The sequence below is a fragment of the Chionomys nivalis genome, chromosome 6, assembly GCF_950005125.1.
Source record: "Chionomys nivalis chromosome 6, mChiNiv1.1, whole genome shotgun sequence".
In the NCBI taxonomy this organism is placed as follows: Eukaryota; Metazoa; Chordata; class Mammalia; order Rodentia; family Cricetidae; genus Chionomys; species Chionomys nivalis.
The window spans coordinates 32,599,730-32,621,913 of record NC_080091.1 but is presented as its reverse complement, the minus strand read 5'-3'; the positions used below and the strand labels follow the sequence as shown (position 1 = coordinate 32,621,913).

General features: G+C 41.6%; 1 protein-coding gene across 1 annotated transcript in view; it reads right to left on the bottom strand.

The window, feature by feature from the left end:
• Window positions 1-22,184, bottom strand: part of Sun3 (Sad1 and UNC84 domain containing 3) — a 35,892-nt gene that overhangs the window by 5,766 nt on the left and 7,942 nt on the right. Inside the window, exons 3-8 of the mRNA XM_057772854.1 lie at window positions 16,733-16,794; window positions 8,625-8,728; window positions 7,162-7,202; window positions 6,264-6,435; window positions 5,238-5,322; window positions 84-199 (exon numbers count right to left, since the gene is read on the bottom strand). Of these exons, the coding sequence (XP_057628837.1) occupies window positions 84-199; window positions 5,238-5,322; window positions 6,264-6,435; window positions 7,162-7,202; window positions 8,625-8,728; window positions 16,733-16,794 (580 nt within the window). The remainder of the gene's footprint in view (window positions 1-83; window positions 200-5,237; window positions 5,323-6,263; window positions 6,436-7,161; window positions 7,203-8,624; window positions 8,729-16,732; window positions 16,795-22,184) is intronic.

Genomic DNA, 22,184 nt, shown 5'->3' with positions numbered 1-22,184 from the left:
TCCGGTTTAGACATCAACACAATCATGGTTCCTTAATAACAAAACTGTAAGGTAGACATAACGTCGTCCTGTTTAGCACTTACCTGAAGAATCATATCTGGGGGCATCTCATAATTGAGGAACCCTATCCCATGCCAGTATAGTTTTGCTTTATTGTTTTTGTAACTTTCTGAGGTTCCAGCTTCAATGACAGAGGCTCCTAAAATTGCAAAATATTTTAAACTTAATGCATAAAACCTAATACACGCCATCTGGATTTCAATGATCTCCCTGGAAAGCTACTACTGGCAAAGTCACAAAGTCAGATTCACACTCAGGGCTCAGTCAGGCCTGTAAAAACTACTGACATCCTGTCATTTCCAGAAATGCGTTTGTTCATCTGTTTCTTGGTTTTGAAAAGGGGACTCACTAAGTATTGAAGACTAACTTTAAACTTGTAGCAATTCACCTGCCTCAGCTTCCTAAGTGCTTGGAGTATAGGTATTGTGGCACCATATCCAGACAGAAAGTCATGTTTAATTTTTATAGTTTCACAAAATTTCTGAAACTTATGATAAAAAATTCTTAAATACTGGAACAATTGAATCAAAACTAAAACTAATACATATACTATATTTATCAGCATCCAGAAAATTAGATTTTCTGTCAGCCTCCTTCACTCAATAAAAAGCAGCAAAGCCACACCATGTGTGTGCCCTTTATGTTATCTTTGTAACAATAATTATGCAAATTTATCAGACTTTAATTTTTTGTAGGAGGTTTAATTGTAATAAAAGGGATTTATCAAACATTATCCCTTCATGTTGTTTCATTTAGGAGGGAAACATACTTGAGACATGAGAAATTTTAAAATGCAAACCACTTCTTTAAATTTCCCTTGAGTAGCACAGTATAACCCTGAAGTTCATGAGCTTGCATTAACATCCATGCTCTTGACCAGGCACCTACGCTATGAACTTTGTCTGGGATAGCACAGTTTGAACTATTAAATGTGGGCCCATGGTTGCCACACATAACAAGAGGAACTACAAATCTATATTTAAACTTGAAATTTAGATACTGAATAATAGTTAGGAAGATGGCTCAGCGGTTAAGAGTCTTTTGTTCTTCCAGAGGACCTGATTTTAATTCCTAGAACTTACTTCAGGTGGTTCACAGCCACCTTTGACAACAGCTCGAGGGACACCAGGGACACTCTGGCATCCATGAACACCATATGTGCGCGCACGAGCACAGACACACACACACACACACACACACACACACACACGATTAAAACTGCGTCTTAAGTTTTGAGTAACAGTCTTATACAGTTCTTGGGGCTTGCTTATCCTGCAGTTGCTTTCCATTCTCCAACGCTGAAACTGAAGCAGGCATCTTATATCTAACAATTAATATCCCTATTTGTATGACCTGCTGGACAGGAAAATCCCTTTTGCATGCTAAGCTAATATAAGTCTGATTCCCCCTTAGAATCATCACATGAGAAAAAGTTGTGGGTGTTTGGCTGTAATCTTCACCTCGAGACTCCACCTCAGTTACACTCCTTGGGCTCCAAACCCTGCTCCCTTAGGAAGACCACCAAAAGTCTCTTGTAGACCAGGCTGGCCTCGAATTCACAGAAGTCTGCCTGCCTCTGCCTCCTGAATGCTAGGATTAAAGGCGTGGGCCACCACCACCCAGCTTTAACTCAGCTTTTAGTTGGCTTATTGCATTGGCGGAGAAACCCACTACCCGGATCCAAAAATACTTATCTGTGGGTTTTGAAGAAACTCATGCTTATTCATTATTTTAATTGATTTATTTTTTAAGGTTTTTGGGGTTTGTTTTTGTTATTTTGTTTTTGTGTTGTTACTTGTTTGTTTGTTTGTTTGGTTGGTTGGGTTTTCAAGATGGTTTCTGCCAGCCTCTGCCTCCTGAGTGCTGGGATTAAATGCATGTGCTACTACCCCTGGCTTAGACTTTAGTTCTAATTAGCGTTCTTGAAAAATAATTCACACACCCAGTAATTACAGTTCAGTGTTACTTGTTTTAGCATATTCAGAATTATGCCAGCCATCATGCGGCAAATTTAGGATGAGTAAGCTCAAAAATAAAAAGCAAAATAAAATAAAAGAGCACAGTGAGTAGCCCTCCCCATTTTCTTCAGTCTCCAGCCCCAGGTCAAGCAGTGTCTGATCCGTCCTTCCTCACACACGCACCTATCCCAGCCATTCCTTTTACTGTCTCTTTGCGGTACATTGCATTCTGCAGTTTGTTGCATGTGGCAGCTTAGGCTTAGCATAAAGCATTTGCGATCCCTGTGTGCAGTGGCGAGTACCACAGAGCCATTCTTTATGTTGCCTTCAGAGTGCTTTATTCATCTCTTAGTGGACATTTCTCATTGTGGTGATTGCCAATCTAGCCACCACAGGCATTCTCACACGGGTTTTGTCGGGTTTTACAGAACCGAGGCTCAAACCCAAGCTCTTATGGGTTCCTAAGCAGGCACTCTTGGCACCGAGCTGTACCCCCAGCTTTGGCATGCACGCTTTGCTGTAAGTGTAATATTTAATTCTTAGGTGAATACCTAGAGGTGGCGCAACAGGGTCACTAGGGCTATATTTAACTTGAGAGGCAGCTGTCAGCTCGCCTTCCAAATGTACCACTGAGTATCTACACATCCACGGACCGTGGATGGAAGCCCGGGGCTTTCCAGTGTCTGCAGCACTTGGCAGGCTCACTGTCTGTCACTCTGATCGATGTGTCCTGACGCGTCATTGTGCTCTGGAGTCCCATTTCGCTAATGAATAATAATGCCCGGTATTTTTTCATGTTCCTTTCATATTTGAATTTCTTTAATAAAGTGTTTTCTGATCTTTTGCCCAGTTTTGAAATTGGATTTCCTGTTTTATAATTATGGAAGTTTGAAAGCTTTCATAAATTTTAGATCCAAGAGCTTTGCTAAATTTATGTGTAAATATTCTCTCTCCAGCCTGTGAATTTTCATTCTCTCAATTCTCCTTTTTAGACGAGAAATTAATACTAATGGAGTCCAAACTCTCCATTCTTTTCCTTTGGCCATGTTTCAGTATTTTCTTTATGGTAACCTTCCCTAGGCTGGCGAAGGACAATTGGAAGTTCAAGGCCAACCTGGGCTATGATGTGAGTTCCAGATCAGCTGGAGAACTTATCAAGACCCTGCTTCAAAATAAAAATTTAGAAAAGGTCTAAATATAGCTCAGTGGTAGGGTGTTTATCATTCAAGCAAGAGACCCTAGTTCAGTCCCTAGTGCAACAAAATAATGAATAAAAAACTACTCCTCTTTTCTTTACTTTTTGTTCTAGAAATTGGATAACTTCATGCCTTACACTCTGACTTTAGGTTCATATCTGGTAAATTACAGCTAAGGTTTAGTCTGCAATGAATGCCTTTTGTTCCAGAACCACTGGCTTGACTTTTCCATTTTGCCAAAACCCAATTCACTATATGCATGTGGACTGACTTGTGTTCTATGCCATCTTTTGATCTCCAGGCCTTTATGATAATCCTGAAAACCAGCTACCAAATGTTTCAGCTACACCCACCTACACACACACACCAATACAAACATCAGTTTTTCTAGTAGCTATGTTGCCCTGTTTTTTCTCTGTGTTAGCAGTCATGTTTTTTATAAGTTGACATATGTTAGTTCTTTTCTAATTTGCCTACTTTGTGTCCTCTCCGTCCCCCTCCCCCCCTCCCATTTCTTGTCTTGGAGAACAGGTTAGTACTTCTGTGGCACTGGTAACCAAACATGGTAAGAGTGGATGGCCATCCTTACCATGGTTTCTGGCCTTAGGAGAAGCCATTCAGTCTCCCATAAATCACTGTGTTGAAATAGGAATTATGCAGACATTCTTTGTCAGGTTGAAGAAAATCTCTCTAGTTTGTTCATAATTTTTAATTATGAGTGAACTGAATGTCATTAAATGATTTTAATTTACCTAAGCACCACAATGAACCAGATTGTTAAATCTATTGAGGTAGCAAATGGTGCAAATATAATTTCAAAGGATAAGGCTTTTAGTCTCAGAAGAGGTCGTATTTATTCACACAAATTTATTATCATTCTTGTGTATCCCTGGATTCAGTTTGTTGTAAGATGTTACAAAATGAAGCTGGGGCATGCATGGTGGTGCACACCTTTAACCCCAGCACTTGGGAGGCAGAGGCAGGCTGATTTCCCTGAGTTCAAGACCAGCCTGGTCTGCAGGCATAGTGAGTTCCTGGACAGAGCTACATAGTGAGAAATGTCTCAAATAAAAAACAAACAAATATTATGAAATGATAAATAGGGCAAGTGGACCATTTGAGCTTAGAGTTTTCTGTGTTTGCTTATGAATCCACAGTACAATTGTCACCGTGCTCATGGGCCTAGTGTCCACCAGGCAAGTACTGCATGGCTGAGCTATAGCTCTAGACAGAGTTTTCTTTTCAGGAGGGTTTTAAGTGTGTGGTGTTTCTACTCAACACATCATTATCCACTTCTCATTACTGACATTTGATGGTCTGTACCTTAGAAGAGATGAGTTCACTCATCAGCATTGTCTTTCACACTGCGCTTCCCTCCTCCCCTCTGCACTGCCCATAGACTGGAGAGATTATAGTTCAAGTCCTGCCCTTCCCTCCTCCCCTCTGTACTGCGCACAGACTACAGAGATTACAGTTCACACCCTGCTCTTCTCTCCTCCTCTCTGCACTGCCCACAGACTGCAGAGATTACAGTTCACACCCTGCCTTTCCCTCCTCCCCTCTGCACTGCCCACAGACTGTAGAGATTACAATTCACAGTCTAAGTAATCTTTTAGAGTTAATTTCATTGGAAAGATGTTGAGCACCTTACTTAGTAAGCCATCTTTAAACAGCGGCCTTTAGTCTGCAATAAGGCATCTAGCATCCCTGTAAGGTATCTCATTTTGGTTCATATAATACACAGTGTTGCCCATCTGCTGAGCTTAAATATTCCCTTTCCTGCTTGACTTCCTTGTGGCATCTCCGTTTTCTCTGGGGTCCTTCTAGATACATGCTGATGGAATCCCGGAAACAATCAAAACAACCATTTCTAATATTTTCCTTAGCATCTAAATTGTTAATTTCACCCCTTCTCAAAGTCATAGGGATATGTGTCATTTTCTAATAAAGAATTTTAAATGGTCTTAAAGCATTCCTTTTTTTAAAAAAAAAAATCATCTTTCATTATTTCCCCTGTACTCACCAGCTGACTTCAGGGCATAATCAGCCATCTGTATTTGGTCCCCTCTGAACTTTTTAAGCACATAATGTACCAAGTTTGACACTTCCTGTGAAGATTGGAGAAGCAGTTTTCCGTTATTATTCTCTACCAACTGCTTGCATAGTTAACCTTTGTTTCATGAGCTTGGACCCAAACTCCTTCATCTGAAGAGTCCTAGGAGTTCCCAGCTACTCTCAGAGATAGGCACTGGTGCCCTCAGACGTCTCACCCACAGCCCTGTGGGAGTGACCCTTCTCAGACAACTCAAAGAACTAAAGCTAAAGTATGCTGGGAACCCTGGTCCCACAGGAAGGCGTCCCTGGGGCTCCCTGTTAAGCCCTCCCCTGCACCATGGTATCTTCCCATGGGATGAGATGGAACTGTGGTCAGGTACGCTGCCTGCTGGGACCTTTACTAATGTCCTATACTTAGCAATAAAGACTGGAATATTCCATAGCTATCTGAGAATCAACAGGCCAGATGGTTGCGGGTACAACAGTTTGATTTATCATTGACTAACTCGAACAGTGCGCCACAATTACAAGGACAAGCTAGAGCCTGGAAGCCATGGAAGGCCAGAGTTAGATTTCTACACATTGCAAACCTAGATGTGGGGAGGTGAGATTGGTAGCAGTCCAGGCAGTGGGAGAGCAAAATGCAGAGAAGCTTCTGGCCTAAGTGTAGAGCTTCCCAGAGGCACAGTTCTCAGGACAGAATGGAAACGTCTTGCTGACGAGTATTTGCTATAGACATTCACAGATTGCCATTTCTGAACCACTGGGTGATTATTTTATAAGGGGTAAGTGGTATCACAATGCAATGTCCCCTCTGTAACACAGCATTGGTGGGGAAGTAGAGTCCTGGGGACATCACTAGTGAAAGGAAGCCAATCAGGGGATCCCAGAGGACATAGATAATGTCAGTTGATACCCAGTTGGTAGAGGATGTGGCATGAGCACCTGGGGGCTAAATGTCTCACCCCCCCATCCATGCCCCAGACAGCCTTACATCATCAAGAACCTCAGTGGTGCCCTGGTTCTGCACAGCCTCTTGGTGGGCAGGCCAGCTGTGATTGTGTATGCCGTCCTTCATGTCTCTAAGTAATGCCTTCAGAACATCTATTTGTTCAGTTAAAAGCAGGATTTCACGAAAATTGTTCTCCAAAGTCTGACTTTCCTTCCTAGATGCAGAAGAACCACAAGGTGAAAGAGGAAAACAGTGAAGCTCCCGCCAACAGCTTCAGGGCCAACAACGGGCAGAGGAGTCAACGTAAGGGGAGAAAGAAGGATTCTGCAAAGAGGGGAAGGCTGGGATGTGCCTCTGTCTGCTCATGACATTTCAGTGTGTATGAAAAGCAAGGTGGAAGCTCAGAAGACCAGAGTCAGAGGGCATCCTTGAGTGACTTTTTCTACACTGAACAGGCAGGAGGCAAGCAATCCCCCTTGTCCTCAGACTTCATACAGGTGAATGCTAAACCTCGATGCCACCCCTGTCAAGTTGGGCTGCCCTGCACTCCATGTGTAGTAGATAGAAGTGTTTTTTGAAGCTGTAGCCTGGAGATCACACAATGTCTACTATTTATATTCATTTCCCTATTCATTGATTCACTTTTATTTGAGACAGCCTTGCCAGCTGTGGCTTCAAAATCAGGATCTTGCTGCTTCAGCCTTCTGAGTACTGGACTTAGAGGATCATGCCAGGCTCAGCTGAAAATAGTATTTTAGACAAGTTTGGCTTTTTATGGTGAGTAAGCAACAACGGCTAGGAAAAGTGCCCTTGACTGGCATGACATATAAAGTCTAATACAGGAAAATTATTTCAGTTCTATACATTTCTAAAAAACAAACCCCAGTGTTTCAGTGTTTGGAGTCCCAGCAGAGACTGGCCCAAACAAAGCCCCACTCACTTTAATAGTTCTAGTTGCTCCTTAGGGAGTCGAAGTCTAACCTGAAATAAAGGAGAAAAACAATTCTGAACCTTGCCCTCTTCGCTCAGTTGTCTTTCTTCTGAAATCACACTCGGACCCTTGAAAAAACCATGGGGCATAAGAGCACATTTCATGTGTGTCTTCTTTGGACTGCCGTGTATTCCTTCATGACCATGTTTGGGAAGGTGGCCTTACTCACACTCACGCATCCGATAGAAAGGGACCTTGAATGTGAACTCCAGGATGGCAGCCTTGTTTGCTGTTTCTGGAGGTGAAGTACCACTGCACATCTGTTTTCCTGAGGATAGCTTAGGGTCTGGGCCAGCTCCTGGTTCCAGGACCAAAAACGTAAAGACCTCCAGCTGTAGAGGCTGTCTCAGGAAATGTCTGTCTGTGGGGTTTCATGTGGCTGACCTTTTGTCCAGGACCAAAGTTGGTGTTCTGGTTAGGTTTTTGGTAACTTAAAACAAGATGGGAAAGGGAAACCTCCAATGAGAAAATAGCTCAGTAAAATTCTCCTATAGGCAAGCAGTGGGTATTTTCTCGATTAATGATTGATGTGGACAAGTCCAGCCCACTGTGGATGGTGCCTACCCTGGGCAGGAGGTTCTAGGCTGTTTAAGAAACCAAACCGAGCAAGCCAATAAGCAGCGTTCCTCCATGACCTCTGCCTCAGTTTCTACAGCCAGGTTTCTGTCCTGAGTTCCTGCCCTGATTCCCTCAATGATGAACTGTGATGTGGAAGTGCAGGCCAAATAAATCCTTTCTTCTCCTTGTTGTTTTTGGTCATGGTGTTAATCACAGCAATAGAAAGCAAACTAGGCAGCGGGGGGTGGTGATGGTGCACAGCTTTAATCCCAGGAGGCAGAGGCAGGTGGGTCTTTGAGTTCAAGGACAGCCTGGTTTACAGACAGAGTTCCAGAACAGCCAAGCCTACATATATAGAGAAATCATATTTCCAGAAAAGAAAAAAAATAAACAACAAGGAGGAAGAAGAAAGATGGGGGGAGGAGATGGGAGAAAGAGGGAGGGAGAGAGGAAGGGAGGGAGGGAAGGAGGAAGGAAGCAAACTGGAGGAGTCAAGAAAGTTAGGAGATGGTAATGGAGTAGATAGTGGGTAGGAAGATCTCATTGAGATCTCAGGAGCTTCTAGGGAAAGGAAAGCACTGACCTGGCTGGGGTTGGGGGAAGGTTAGTCATTTGGTATCATTTGTCTTCCCTCTTCCCTGGAGCTTCAGCTAGGGAGTTTGTAGGGGTCAAAAGATATGGAGAATTGGGGAGATTTCTTAGCCATAAAACCACTTAGAAGAACCCCCACTTGCTTTAAGATTGCTATTGGCTGTTCTCCCAAAACCAAGAAAACATAACGCAAGTTGAACTCACCTTGCAGCCTACTCAGTTTTAAATGAGTGACATGCAACAAGAACTTAATGAAACATCACCTGGTAATGATAGAGCCGGGTGCCATATTCTTCTATTATGCTAGATATTTGTCTGGGTTTTTGAGAAACCTTTTTTTCTTTAAACCGTGGATGATTTTGAAGTCCTTCAAAGAAAAGGCAAACTCTTAATTAAAAAACTTATCTAGAAACACTTATAAAACACCTTACATGTATTAATAAACATTTCTGTGGGCGGGAAGGAGAGAGTGGTCTTAGAAATTCGGAGTATAAAGGCTAGGGATGCGGCTCAGCATCAGCAGGAGAGTGCTGGCCTTACGTGGGTGACCACAGCACTGCAGAGAAAGAGGAAGCTGGGATGATGGCTCTGTGGACAGAGTGCATGCTGCACAAGCATGAGGACCCGGGTTTGGATCTCTGGCAGCTGATGTGCCAATGCAGACTCATAATCCCTACCCTGTAGAGGTGCTGCTGTTGGAGACTGCTGAGCATTTGGAATTCTAAGTTCAGTGAGAGATCTTGTCTCAAAAATTAAGGTGGATCAAAATAGAGGAAAACACCCGACATTGACTTCTGGCCTTTGCACAGTCACACAGGGGCATGTGCAACTGCACACACATGCACATATATGTATACGTCAAACACACACACGTGCACACGTGCGTACATACACACACAAGGTTGAGAAGGACAAGGAGACGGGAACAGATTCTTGGGTGCCCTCACAAAAATTATCATAGCAGAGAGAGAGAGAGAGAGAGAGAGAGAGAAAAGCAACTGTTCTGAAATCTGAGACTGAGACTGGTAGCCACTAGATCTGAGATGCAAAACAACATCCGTTTACTTTAAGGAATCCTGCAGCTTGATTGGAAAGATAAAAGAAGGTGAGCAGAGTCAGGGAGGCCTGAGGGACTTTACTGGAACGCACACTGTGCCAATTACACATTCCTTCCAGACAGAGGAAGAGGCAAAAAGAGAGAGAAAGAATACCCAACGGACCGACGCTAAAAAGTTTTCGAAGAGATGAAAACAAATCTGTTCATCCAAGAAACCCAACAGATGCCAAGGAGAACAAACGTTAAGATTCCCCACAACAAAGCACACAATCAAACTGTCCAAAGACAAAGGCACAGAGAACTTGGAAACAGCAAGAAAGGAATGCTTTGTCGTGGATAGAATTCTTGGCGGGATTATCATTTGATTTCTCATCAGAAACTATAGATGCCACAAATCAGTGGGATGATGTGTTTAAAGTTCCCACAGGACAATCAGTGTATTTATGGTGCTGGAGACATTTGTATTCAGCAAAACTAGAATTCTTGGCAAATAAAGAGGGAGAGGGGAGGTTGGGGGGGTGCTCAAACAAACCCTGGGGAGCTGTTGCTGTCTTTTGGGTTAAGTGAAAGGACGTCCCATGGGACATCTCAGTGCTATACGAAGATGCTACTGAACTGACTAACAGCTAATAAAAGCTAGCATTATAATAACAGCTAACCGCTGTATAATATTACTGGCTAACAGTTAATAAACAGCCAGCATTATAATAACATGGGTCAGTGTGTTAGTTCCTTTTCTCACCACTGAGACAGAGTATCCAATAGAAGTAACTTACAGGAGGAGACATTTATTTTGGCTCAGTTTTAGATGCTAATGGTCTACCACAGTGAGGAAGGTGTGATCACTACAGGGACACCACACATGATGCTAGGAGCTTGTGGCATGCTTACTCCCATCATGGTAGATCAGCGAGAAGAAACATTGCACCCAAAGCAGGACCAAGTGATAAGCCTCAAGCCTACCCCCTGAACTCTCTATCTGCTAACTCCATTTCTCAAAGGTTTAATAACAGCCCTACCTGCTGGAGACTAAGTATTCAAACATGAGCCTGTGAGAAACATTTTGTATTCAAACTATAATAGATGGCAACTCGGGTTTAATTTCTTAAATGATTTAAAAGATAAACAAATGAAACAATGATAAATCCATGTCAATGGGTACCTGAGTATTTGCATGATTTATAAGCTCATTTGCTATCAAATCATTTGTTATTAGTTCTGACTACTGTAATTACCATGGTAACCACTAAGAAAATATTTAACTTGTGTGAGAAGAGCCTCCAAAAAGTACATTACAACCAATTCAACACAAAAGGTGGTCACAACAGAAGAAGTTAGAAACAACCAAAAGATATAAGACGTAGAAAAAAAAAAAACAGGAAAATGGCTGAAGAAACTCTTTTCTTGTCAGTGATTAATTTAAATGTAAATGGTTAGACTCTCCAAGTCAAAAGTGGTGGTCCCTGCAAGCAATCCTAACACGTTGGAGACTGAGGCAGGAGGATCAAGAATTCTAAGTCAAGGCCTAGAGAGAGGATTCAGGAGTCAAGAGCTCTTGTTGCTTTTCCAGAGAATCCAGGTTTGACTCCCAGCATGCACCTGGCAGATTACAACCATCTGCAGCTCCAGGTGATAGAAAGACCTCTTCTTGACTCCGTGGGTTCAGAGATGTATCTTAGTGGGAGATGCTTGCTTAACATATGTACGGCTCTGGGTTTGGCCCCAGAACTGGAAAGCAACAACAACAACAGTAACAACAACAACAATACACACAATGCTAAAAGCTATGAAAGAACTATGTGAATAGAAAGACAATCCATAAATCTATGTTCAGTCATTCAACCATTTATTGTTATTAAATTGGCAATATTTCCCAAATCTATTTACAGATTTGAAACAATCCTTGCCACTGGCACAATAGGCTTCTGGGCCAATGGGAAAGACTTAGAAATGCATCTATGGTCAATTGAACTTTTGTCAGGATGCCAAGACTATTAAGAATATCCCTATGGGAGAATTATCTCTTCAGCAAATGGTGCTGAGCCAACTAGATACTCATGTGCAAGAAAATGAATTTGGAATTGTACTCTGCACCACTTGACCATAAATGGGCCAACAACATGAATGTAATTGCTAAAAGAAACCACATAGAAGAAAACAGCAAATCTTCACTGTTGGAATTTTGAAATGGATTTCTTGATTAAAAAGTCATCAAAATTATAAACATTTATGAACCAAAAGATAATGTAAAAAAATGAAGAAACATTGTACACAATGAAAGAAAGCATTTTAAAGTCAAATATCTGAGATGGAAAAATACAGTAAGAAACGAACAAAAGACAGACAAGTCTCCAGATAACACCTGCTCATTGTCTATAAACTCATGAAAATTAGTATCTACAAAAATGCATATCAATGCCACATTGACCACTCTGTAGCTACCAACATGACTCTAATTAAACAGGGAAATGGCAAGGGAGATTTACATAGCATAGAGAAAGGCAGAACCCCCCACATTGCTGGTAAAATTGGACAGTGAGGTACTCAGCATGAAAGATTATCAACATTTCTTTCCTGGTATCTCCACTACTAGCTGTTTGCTTTAAAAGAATCTAAAATAAATGTCTAAACAAACACACATGCACATGTTCATAGCTGTACTATCCCTAAGACCCAAAAGGTATAAGTAGGCCAAATATCTGTCAACGGGCAAATGGATTTAAAAATGTGGTATATATGCCCCCAATGCAATATTGTTGAGCCACAGAAATGAACAAAGAAGTGATACACTCTACAACATGGATGGCTCTTCAAACAGGATTAATGAAAGTAAACATACAAGAAAATTTCCAATTTTTTTTCATCTATTTGAGTTAAGAGGTAGGATGCAGACTTGTAGAGGAGAGAGAGAACAGGAAGCTACTGGCTTGGTATACAAAGAGTTTCCTTTAGGAGTCTGATTACATGAGTACTTTGACAGAGGAAGGGCTTGCCCAACACACTCTACCCAATAGTACTGAATTATCACTCCAACTCAGTAGAGAACAAAAACAACAGTGGCCAGTTAAATTCTCCTGAGATTTGTGGGCAAAGTGTTTACATTTGAGCCAGCACATGTGTTGGTAAGTTGGCAGGCTAAAAATTGGAAATACAAAGGAGCAGTTTATAGCCTTTATAAAGACTTCAATGTGTATCTTAAAAGATTATGTGATAATTATATAAGTATACCCCAAAGGTTAATGTGTCAAAGGCTTGGTCTTCAACTTGGTAGTACTAGGAGTTGGTAGAAGATTGAAGAGGTGTGACTCCGTAGGTGGTTAGGTCATTGGAAGCATATCCTTGAGGAGAACGTTAAGACCATGCAATTTTGACCTGCCAGGCAAGCTATGGCTACTGGAGCAACAGTGGCATGACAGCTATGGAGTAACTAGCCACTTTCTCACTGGACTGGAGGCCTGCTCCACAGAAGGGAACTTCATACCCTTTATACATCTATCTTGGTCAAAAGCCCATGACTGGGGAGATCGTGGGCTCTAGGTAGAAGGTGTTATTGTTATCTTACCAAATAGTCATGCTATCCAAATGCCTCCTAAATGTTTTTATGCTTACACCCAAAGACCTGGGCTGCTCTCATTCATGGTCAGAGAAGTTTCGATGTGTAGTTAAGAGCCATCAATGGAGAGATGGTTAACTGATCAAAGAACTGAGGATAAGAGAACTGGTGTTGAGCCCTAAATGTAATATCTGTATAAATCTCACTGCCACAAAGACTCAGAGAAAGGCGAAGAAGAGAAGGTAGAAAGAATGTAAGAGCTGGAGGATGGGGAGGATGTGGAGAATGGGGAGGAGCACTGTGACACACTGGCTTCCAGACATGGCATGACTATTGCAGCCATGAACCCATAGCAGTTGTGACTACCTTTACAAGACCTACACAAGATCAAGCCAACCAAACTCTGGCTTAGATGGGGTACAGGCTCCACCCCTTCCTGAGGAGCTACTGGTTGCTAGAGGAGGGAAAATCATTTTGTTTTGAGGAAGGAGGACTGGTGGGTTTCCCATAACTCGGTAGTAGGATGGGCCCACAGCTATTTGCATATGGTCAACACTGACTGGACTTAGTGGTTTTCAAAAAACAAGTTGGAGGTGAGGCATGAGAGAGCTAGAGAGGGAAAATGGAAGAAAGATATGGTCATATTTCATTATATATTTACAAAATTCTCAAAAGTAATTAAAATTTAAGATAAGTAGAACTGTAACATGATGGCCTGCTTGTTGGGGTTTCTGTCCTGCCCCATTCCCACAGTTGGTAAGCCCCAAAGAAAATCACACAGAGGTCTATATAAGTTATAAACTGATTGACCCATTAGCTCAGGCTTTGTATTAGCTCTTATAACTTATATTAGCCCATTATTCTAGTATATGTTAGCCACATGGCTCAGTACCTTTTTCAGTGGAGCAGGTCACATCTTCCTTCTTTGGTGTGTGGACAGGACAGGGGAGGAATGGGCTTCCTCCATCCCAGAATTCTCCTGTTCTCATTGACCCACCTCTACTTCCTGTCTGGTTGTCCTGCCTATACTTTCTGCCTATCTACTGGCCAATCAGCATTTATTTAAAACATAACTGACAGAATATAGAGACTTTCTGGACTGTCCTGCCAGTGCAAACTCTGACTCTCTGAGGCAGGAGGTTCAGTTACAGAGAGAGCATTTGAGTGTTGTTTATGGACACACTGTTGCAGCTTGCTTGCTGGCAAGGACCTTGAAAAGCCATAGAGTTGTGGCAATAAACATGGCTCTGGCCAGTACTTCTGCCATGAGCCTGAAATCTCAGAAAGCTAAGAAATGGGGTAGATTCAGCCATCAAAGCCACAGCTCTAATCCTACCCATATTGCTTAGGAAATTAAAGACTCATGTGGTCAGAAAAAGAGAGAGAGAGAGAGAGATACAGTAAAGAGAGATTCAAAGATGAAGAAAACCTCTAAATGTTTTACAGTGTGTTAAAAATATATGCAGGCTCAAGGTTAAAGTCTTTAAAATATAAAAGAAAGAAAGAGAGTAGTTGTGTGTGGTAGGACACACCTTTAATCCCAACACTTGGTAGACAGAGGCAAGCAGACCTCTGTGACTTCGAAGTGTGGTGGTACACATCTTTAATCCCAAAGCTTGGGAGGCAGAGGCAGACAGACCTCTGTAAATTCAAGGTGTGGTGGCACACACCTTTAATCCCAGCACTTGGGAGGCAGAGGCAGGTGGATCTCTGTGAGTTCAAAGACAGCCTGGTCTACAGAGGGAGATCCAGGACAGCCAAAGATATACAGAGAACCTGTCTCAAAAAGTAAAAGTAAAAATAAAAGAAACAGAGGTTAAAGTAAAGCCACATAATGATGGAAAATACACAGAAAATCTGGATATTGTATGTTATTATGCTCTCTTTGAATTGTTTGAATGCTGAGGAAGGAGCAACAGCTGCTAAAAGATATTTGCTTATAGATGTTGCTAAATTAATCCAAGATAGGTATTTTGAAAATACCTTGACTTAAAAATTGAAGTCAAAAGGTATGTTATTTTGGAAAGGATATTTTGGTTTTGTTTCCACAGGAAATGAGAGGCTGTGGATTCATTCTGAGTTAAGAAAAATCAGGTTTGATCAAGGAAGACCACCTGAGAAATCTCCAGTAGGAACAGATGGCCTGGATGTCTGAGTTCTACATCTAGAACAGATTCAAGACTGCTGCCTGAGATGATCAAGACTCACAGGATACTTCAGTCGGAACTTGATCATAATTCTAAATTTTCTTTAGGTCCCCATAAGATTATCAGTGCTTCCAACCAGCAGGAAATATCCTGGAATACTACACCCACATTCCCAAAAGATGGACTATGAATATTTTCCTTTTTTTTTTTTTTAAAGAGGGGGACATGGTGCGGGAGAATTGTCTATATTCTGTCAATTATGTTTTAAATAAACACTGATTGGCCAGTAGCCAGGCAGGAAGTATAGGCAGGACAACCAGACAGGAAGTAGAGGCAGGTCAATGAGAACAGGAGAATTCTGGAAAGGAGGAAGCCCATTCCTCTGCAGTCCTGCCCAGAAGGAAGATGTGACCAGACCTGATGAAAAAGGTACTGAGACATGTGGCTAACATAGATAAGAATAATGGGTTAATGTAAGTTATAAGAGTTAATAAGAAGCCTGAGATAATGGTCCAATCAGTTTATCATTAATATAGACCTCTGTGTAATTTCTTTGGGGGCTTACCAGTTGTGGGAACTGGGCAGGACAGAAACTCAAACAAGCAGGCCCTCATGTTACATAGAACTAAAACATTGTATGCATGTATTAAAATACTATGATGAAACATATTATCATGTATAACTAACATGTGGGTTAAAGCTTTTAAAAACTGAAAAATAACCTCTAAGCTCAGTCATTCAAATTTAGAACAAGTAAAATATTAGATGTTTCTTTTGGAAAAATATTGGGGATTCTTTCCTTTTTGCTCTATCTATCTATCTATCTATCTATCTATCTATCTATCTATCTATCTATCATCCATCCACCATTATGTCACCTATTGTTTATCTATATGAGTTTGCAGAAGACAACTGGATGTAGTCCGTTTTTTCCTTCCACTTTGTGAGTTCAGAGACCAAACAGATAATCAGGCTTGGCAGCAGGGACCTTTACCACCTGAGTCAACTCACTGGCCCCATATTAGGGATTCTCAGCTTCCATGCAATTTTTGTGTTCTTTTGCATATGTATATAATATGACCTCTGGTTTTGTGGTATGCACGTGTGTGTCTCTGAATCTATATGTTCTCATGTTTTTCTTTGTCTCTTTTCTTCAGTTTGTTTTGTCTTATTCTGGTTTGTTATTTTGACAAATATAAAATCTTATTTTATTGTCATTCTTTCCATGCCTGTTTCCTTCTAGAGAAAGGGCATGGATTCTGCAGGGAGAGGAAGTAGCAAGGGTCCCAGAATAGTTGGGGGAGGGGAAACCATAATTGGAATATAGTATATACAAAAATCTGTTTTAAATAAAAATAGAAAAATAAACTATAATACTTACAAGAAAATAATTTTTAATTATTTTAAATTAACTTTAGATAAATTATTTTAAATTTTTAATCATAAATTTTCTAAGAAGCTTATATTATTTTTAGCACAGGACATGGAAGGGGGAAAGGAGCTGGAAGAATGTGCAGGTGACCTCCAACATATCAAACACGAGTCATCCCACCGAGCCCTCTGTTACCATACACTCTGTGAGTCAGTTTAAGGATCATCACCTCTAAGACTTACCAAAAAGAAGAAAAGTTGATGTGAACATTGTACTTAGGATAATCTTCCATGATAGAGTTAACCTACAAAGAACAAAGAGCTTTAAGAATTTAGCAATGTAAGCCATTGCTATTAACTTTTAACTTCAAACTCGTCAGAGCACCCAAGTCAACAAGCTTAATTTGTCTCACTCCTGGTTTCTCTAGATGAATTCTGCGAGCTATTTAATTTCTGATCTGTGACCTTTGAAATGGACAGAAAGTAATTTCCAAGGAGTATGTGCATATACGCTCACATCCCCCCCCCACCCCCCAACATGTACTGTGATGCTATTGGGTCCTTATTTATCATCTTTAAATGTTTCTAGCAAACAAAGTTTTTCTAGAAGTCAACAATGATGAACGTACTACATGACTAATGATTGAGGTTAAATGAGTTCACCAGACTGTCCCTAAACTGATAGGATTGGTATCCTTATGCAACCAGAAGGGACCAGACTGCTATCCGTGCACCATCTGGACATGGTGTCTGCTGTCTTCAAGAAAGGCAGAGAGTCTCCACCACAGCCATAGCATCTTCCTTGACTTTTGAATTATGACAAAAATCACCGCCATTTTTTAGTTTCCCAGCCTCTGGTTTTTTACTGTGGCACAAGAGACAAGTCTACCTAATCCATGAACAAGCCCTCTGTGTTTACAGCTTCCACTCTGAAAGTGTCTCTTCTAGGCTCTGTCCCTGCTCATCTGTCCTGTCTGGTTTTGTATTTCTGTGACTGGACATGTGTGGGCAGTTCCATCTCTCTGCCCTTTCTTAGCCCTGTGCCTTGAACTGCACACTGTGATGTGCAGTTGAAACTCAGCATTCCTATGAGTGGCGAGGACCTTACCACTGAGTTATACCCCAAGTTCCAAATTCAACCTTTTAAAAATAAAATCCTTAAATGAAAAAAGAATGCTAAAGCCATTTGAGCTTGAATCTGTAAGTGCCTGGACAAGGTGTTCCAGGTTGGCAAGCTGAAAATTGGTTAGTTAGAAAAACCAGACAATGATAGACCATTTGTAACTGATAGTTGACAAGTAGATGCATCGGGAGAAGCCCTGTGTCAGAACTTACAAAAGACCAGGGACACCTGTCCCAATATGTCAAGTCACTCCACAGTGTGGCTCTCAGTCTCATCTGCTAGTTCCCAACTAGACTCCATCAGCTGGAAGGCAGGGCTGTGACGAAGGGCTGAGAGGGTGACCTCATCTGGAAATGATGCAATGTATAGGTCGACACCCTCATCTCTTTAAAACTCACTCCTTTTATGTTAGGTTCTGCTGCCGGTAAACAGACTACTTACATTACAAGGTAGTTGACTAAAGGGTGTATTAGGTGAGTCTCTCACCAATCCTCCTTGCAGCTGGGATGACAGCTGGGCTCTTGTGAACCACAGCTCACAAAGAGAAACTTCAATTGCCTGGATACGGAACCTAAGCAGCTTGACTCCCCCTCTTCCATCACACTGAGCGGCAGCCAGGGCTAACTTAGTGCTAAAAGTTACTAGGAGACCCTTCTCCTAGGTAGAGTGTTTTGACACCATGCGGCGGCAGAGGGTTTACTCTCTAGAGAGTGTTGTGTGGGAGTTAATTACAATTCTTCGGTAGGCTGAATCACGGGAAAACTACTAAATTACCCAGTTTTCTAAAACCTAGGGTTTTGATCCTAACTGGAAAGCTGGGCTGCCAGGTTGTGCCTTGTGAGATTCTCTCCCTTCACTAGTCTGTGAGATTCTGCCACTGAAGGCAAGCACATGTCATTACTGAGATTCTAAAGGTTGCTCTTCTTGACAAGGTCACTGTGTCTTTTCTCTCTTATGGCCAGCAGTGCTTGGCACAGGTGATCTCTCACAGTTATTAATGGTGGCTCTCAGGAGGTTTCAGCCCCGCCCCCATCATAGGCGGTGGGTAACATATTTGGCTCACCCACTAGACAGGAATCTCTCTTTAGGGGAAATTTCTTACCAGAGGAAGCACAATTATTAGCACAGAAGGTGCATCAGTCCCCAGGCTGTTCGTTCTCACCCACAGGTGCACTAAATGTCTCTCTGGCCTATGTGCAAAGGCCAGCACTAAGGTTGGTGTAGCCCGGATCCTTGACAAGGCCTTGTGACCACAGACCATGTCATCTGTTTGATTTGTTACCACTGCCAAGGTTCACTCTTCTAAAAAGCATAATTCCTCTGTCTTAATCCTTTTCCCTGGCCCACTGTTAACATTCAACTTCAAATGGCTGGTGTGCCATAGGAAGTACGATGGTTGCGAGCTTTAGGGGAAAATGGAAATAACACCCGTGTTATTTCACAGATACACAGGGCGCAGACGTACAGCATACACAGTAGAGCTCAGCAGGGGTTGCTGGTGGCTGTCTATAATTCCAGCATTTAGGGTAGGAGGACTGCTATAACTTTAAGGCCAGCCTGAGTTATGGTATGAAGGCACCTCCAAAACCAGAAAAGAGCAGGTGTATGGAAATCATTCTGCAAACTGACATACAGGTTCGTGTCCAGGGTTCTTACCCTGACAACAGAACATTTACACTCAGACTGCTGCTGGGTTCTTCAAAAAAAAAAAAAAAAAAAAATGGAGAACGCTCAACAGAGGAGTCTAAAATGACTGAAAGACACTTAAGGAAATGTTCAACATCCGTAGTCATCAGAGAAATGCAAATCAAAACAACTCTGAGATTCCATCTTACACCTGTAAGAATGGCCAAGATCAAAAACACTGATGACAACTTATGGTGGAGAGGTTGTGGGGAGAAGGGAACACTCTTACATTGCTGGTGGGAATGCAAGCTGGTACAGCCCCTTTGCATGTCAGTGTGGTGATTTCTCAGAAAATTAGGAAACAACCTTCCTCAAGACCCAGTAATACCACTTTTGGGTATATATCCAAAGGATGCTCAATCATACCACAAGGATATGTGCTCAACCATGTTCATAGCAGCATTGCTTGTCATAGCCAGAACCTGGAAGCAACCTAAATGCCCCTTGACTGAAGAATGGATAAGGAAAATATCATACATTTACACAATGGAGTACTACACATCTTGAATTTTGCAGGAAAATGGATGGAGCTATAAAACATTATTTTGAGTGAGGTAACCCAGATACAGAAAGACAATTATCCCATGTACTCACTCATAAGTGGTTTTCCACAATCCCAAAGAACTTAGACAACAATGAGGACACAGAGAGACATACATAAATCTAATCTACATGGGAAGTAGAAAAAGACACGATCTCCTGAGTAAATTGGGAGCATGGGGACCTTGGGGGAGGGTTAAAGGAGAGGGAAGAGGCAGGAGGGAAGCAGAGAAAAATGTAGCACTCAATAAAAATCAATTAAAAAGTAATACATGACATTATTAAAATAATTAAAAATATGTGCAAAGGAATAAAATGGGAAGTAAATTTTCTTCTCCTTCATGTCCTCTCACTTCCCCTTAAAGTCATTTCTATTCATTGTTTATTTTTTTTTAAATTGAATCTCAGAAAACATTTACTAGAACAAATGCCAAAAAACGAAAACAAACAAAATAAAACAGAACAAGGAAGTCGTGCACATCGTATTCAAACGAGAGAAGAAAAGAAACAAAACAAAACAGAGAAAGTTTGTCAGATTTCTGGGGAGGAACAGAACCAATAGTGTGTTGGGGGTGTGTGGGCATGGTTCTGTGTGTACGTATGCATCTATACAGATGTCAATCAAGAATCATCAGATCGGCTTACACAGTTGGAGGCTGGATAGTCCAACATTGCTCAAGGGCTATAATGATAGGCCATAATTCTGAGGAACCAGAGGACCCAGTAGCTGCTCACTGTGAGAACCCCGGACTCATTCAACCATGAAAGCCTGGAAGCATCCCTGGAATCCCCTAGTATAAATACATATTGGAAGGCTGAAGAAGCCATTTCTTTATTTTAAAAAAAAAGATGAATAAATATTTATTAGTCAAAGAAAAAAAAAGAACAATGCTGAAAGGGCTGCCCATCCTTCCTCTGCTTTCGTCTTTCATGCATTTCCTCCCACAAGTCACGAAGAGCTCCTAGTACGGTAAGCACTGTTTTCTCATCCCTATTTTACGGAAAGCCGCAAGCCATGCGTATGGTTTTGGACGCACGTCTTCTTCACAGATATGCCTTTTCCAACAGCCAAACTGGGAGGGAGCACATTTTGAAAAGTCCAGTGACTCACTATGGCGTCATTCTTTGCGACACCTCACAATGGCCAGCAGGTCGTCACCACACCCATGCAGGGATTGTGTGCTCATAAGCTTCTCTGAGTCTCTGATGCCTTGCTGTATCAGATGCCAAACCTAATGAACAATGAAAAGATCTTCTATGCATCTACTGATTTGCTCCAAAAACCCTGGCTGCTTTGATATGTGGTGTGGGAGGTTCTTCTGTCTATGTGTTACTTTTATTGGTTAGTGAATAAAGAAACTGCCTTGGCCTGTTGATAGGGCAGAGCTTAGGTCGGTGGGGAAAACTGGACTGAGTGCTGGGAGAAGGAAGACAGAGGGAGAGAGAGAGAGAGAGAGATGCCATGGAGCTGCCACTGAAGACAGATGTGTTGAGACTTTGCTGGTAGGCCATGACCTCGTAGCGACATAAATTAATAGAAATTGGTTACATTAATATGTAAGAGTCAGCCAATAAGAAGGTAGAGCTAATGTGTTAAGCGGTGATTTAATTACTTCAGTTTTTGTGTGGTTATTTCGGGTCTAAGCAAGCTGGGGAAACCAACAAACAGCCTCCCCTATAACAGATATGTTCATTTCAATACTCAAAGATATCAGAAACACAATGTAAGGCCCAACTCCCCCAGTCTCATTCCTCTCATTTTCCCCTGTAGGTCACTAACTTAAAATTAATACTGTATTTCCATATAATTTTTAAAAATGTGTTCACAAATATACATATTAGACAAAATAAATGATATCCTATGTGATGTTTTAATTTCATATGTCCTGAGCCATATTAACCCAGTTCAATCGTTCTACTTGTATTTTATTATACAGCAATTCATTCACTCATTCTCCCACAGATGCATGCTTACTTTGTTTTCAGGGACAAAAACCATGTGCACTGCCTGTTTCTGCATGCACGTCAAAGTGCATTTTAGTCACAGTCTAGAAACCGAATTGCTGCAAGGAAGGCAGTGTGACCTGGCCTCTTTGGACCATATAATTCTAGGGTGATCAATTACTTTACTTTTAACACCTAATGGACTCAGTCCTATACTTTTTAAAATGTGAAGTTTTTGGAGCAGTGCCAGCAAGCTGACTCAAGAAGAATGTCTCCTGCTTGTATCCCCAATGCCTATAATTTTGGTGGACATTATGGATAATGGTGCTTTCATGTTAGCTTTAAGATCGGGGAGGGGGGTTTGAGGTACCAGCAGAACCCTGGACTGAAGAGGGATATTGT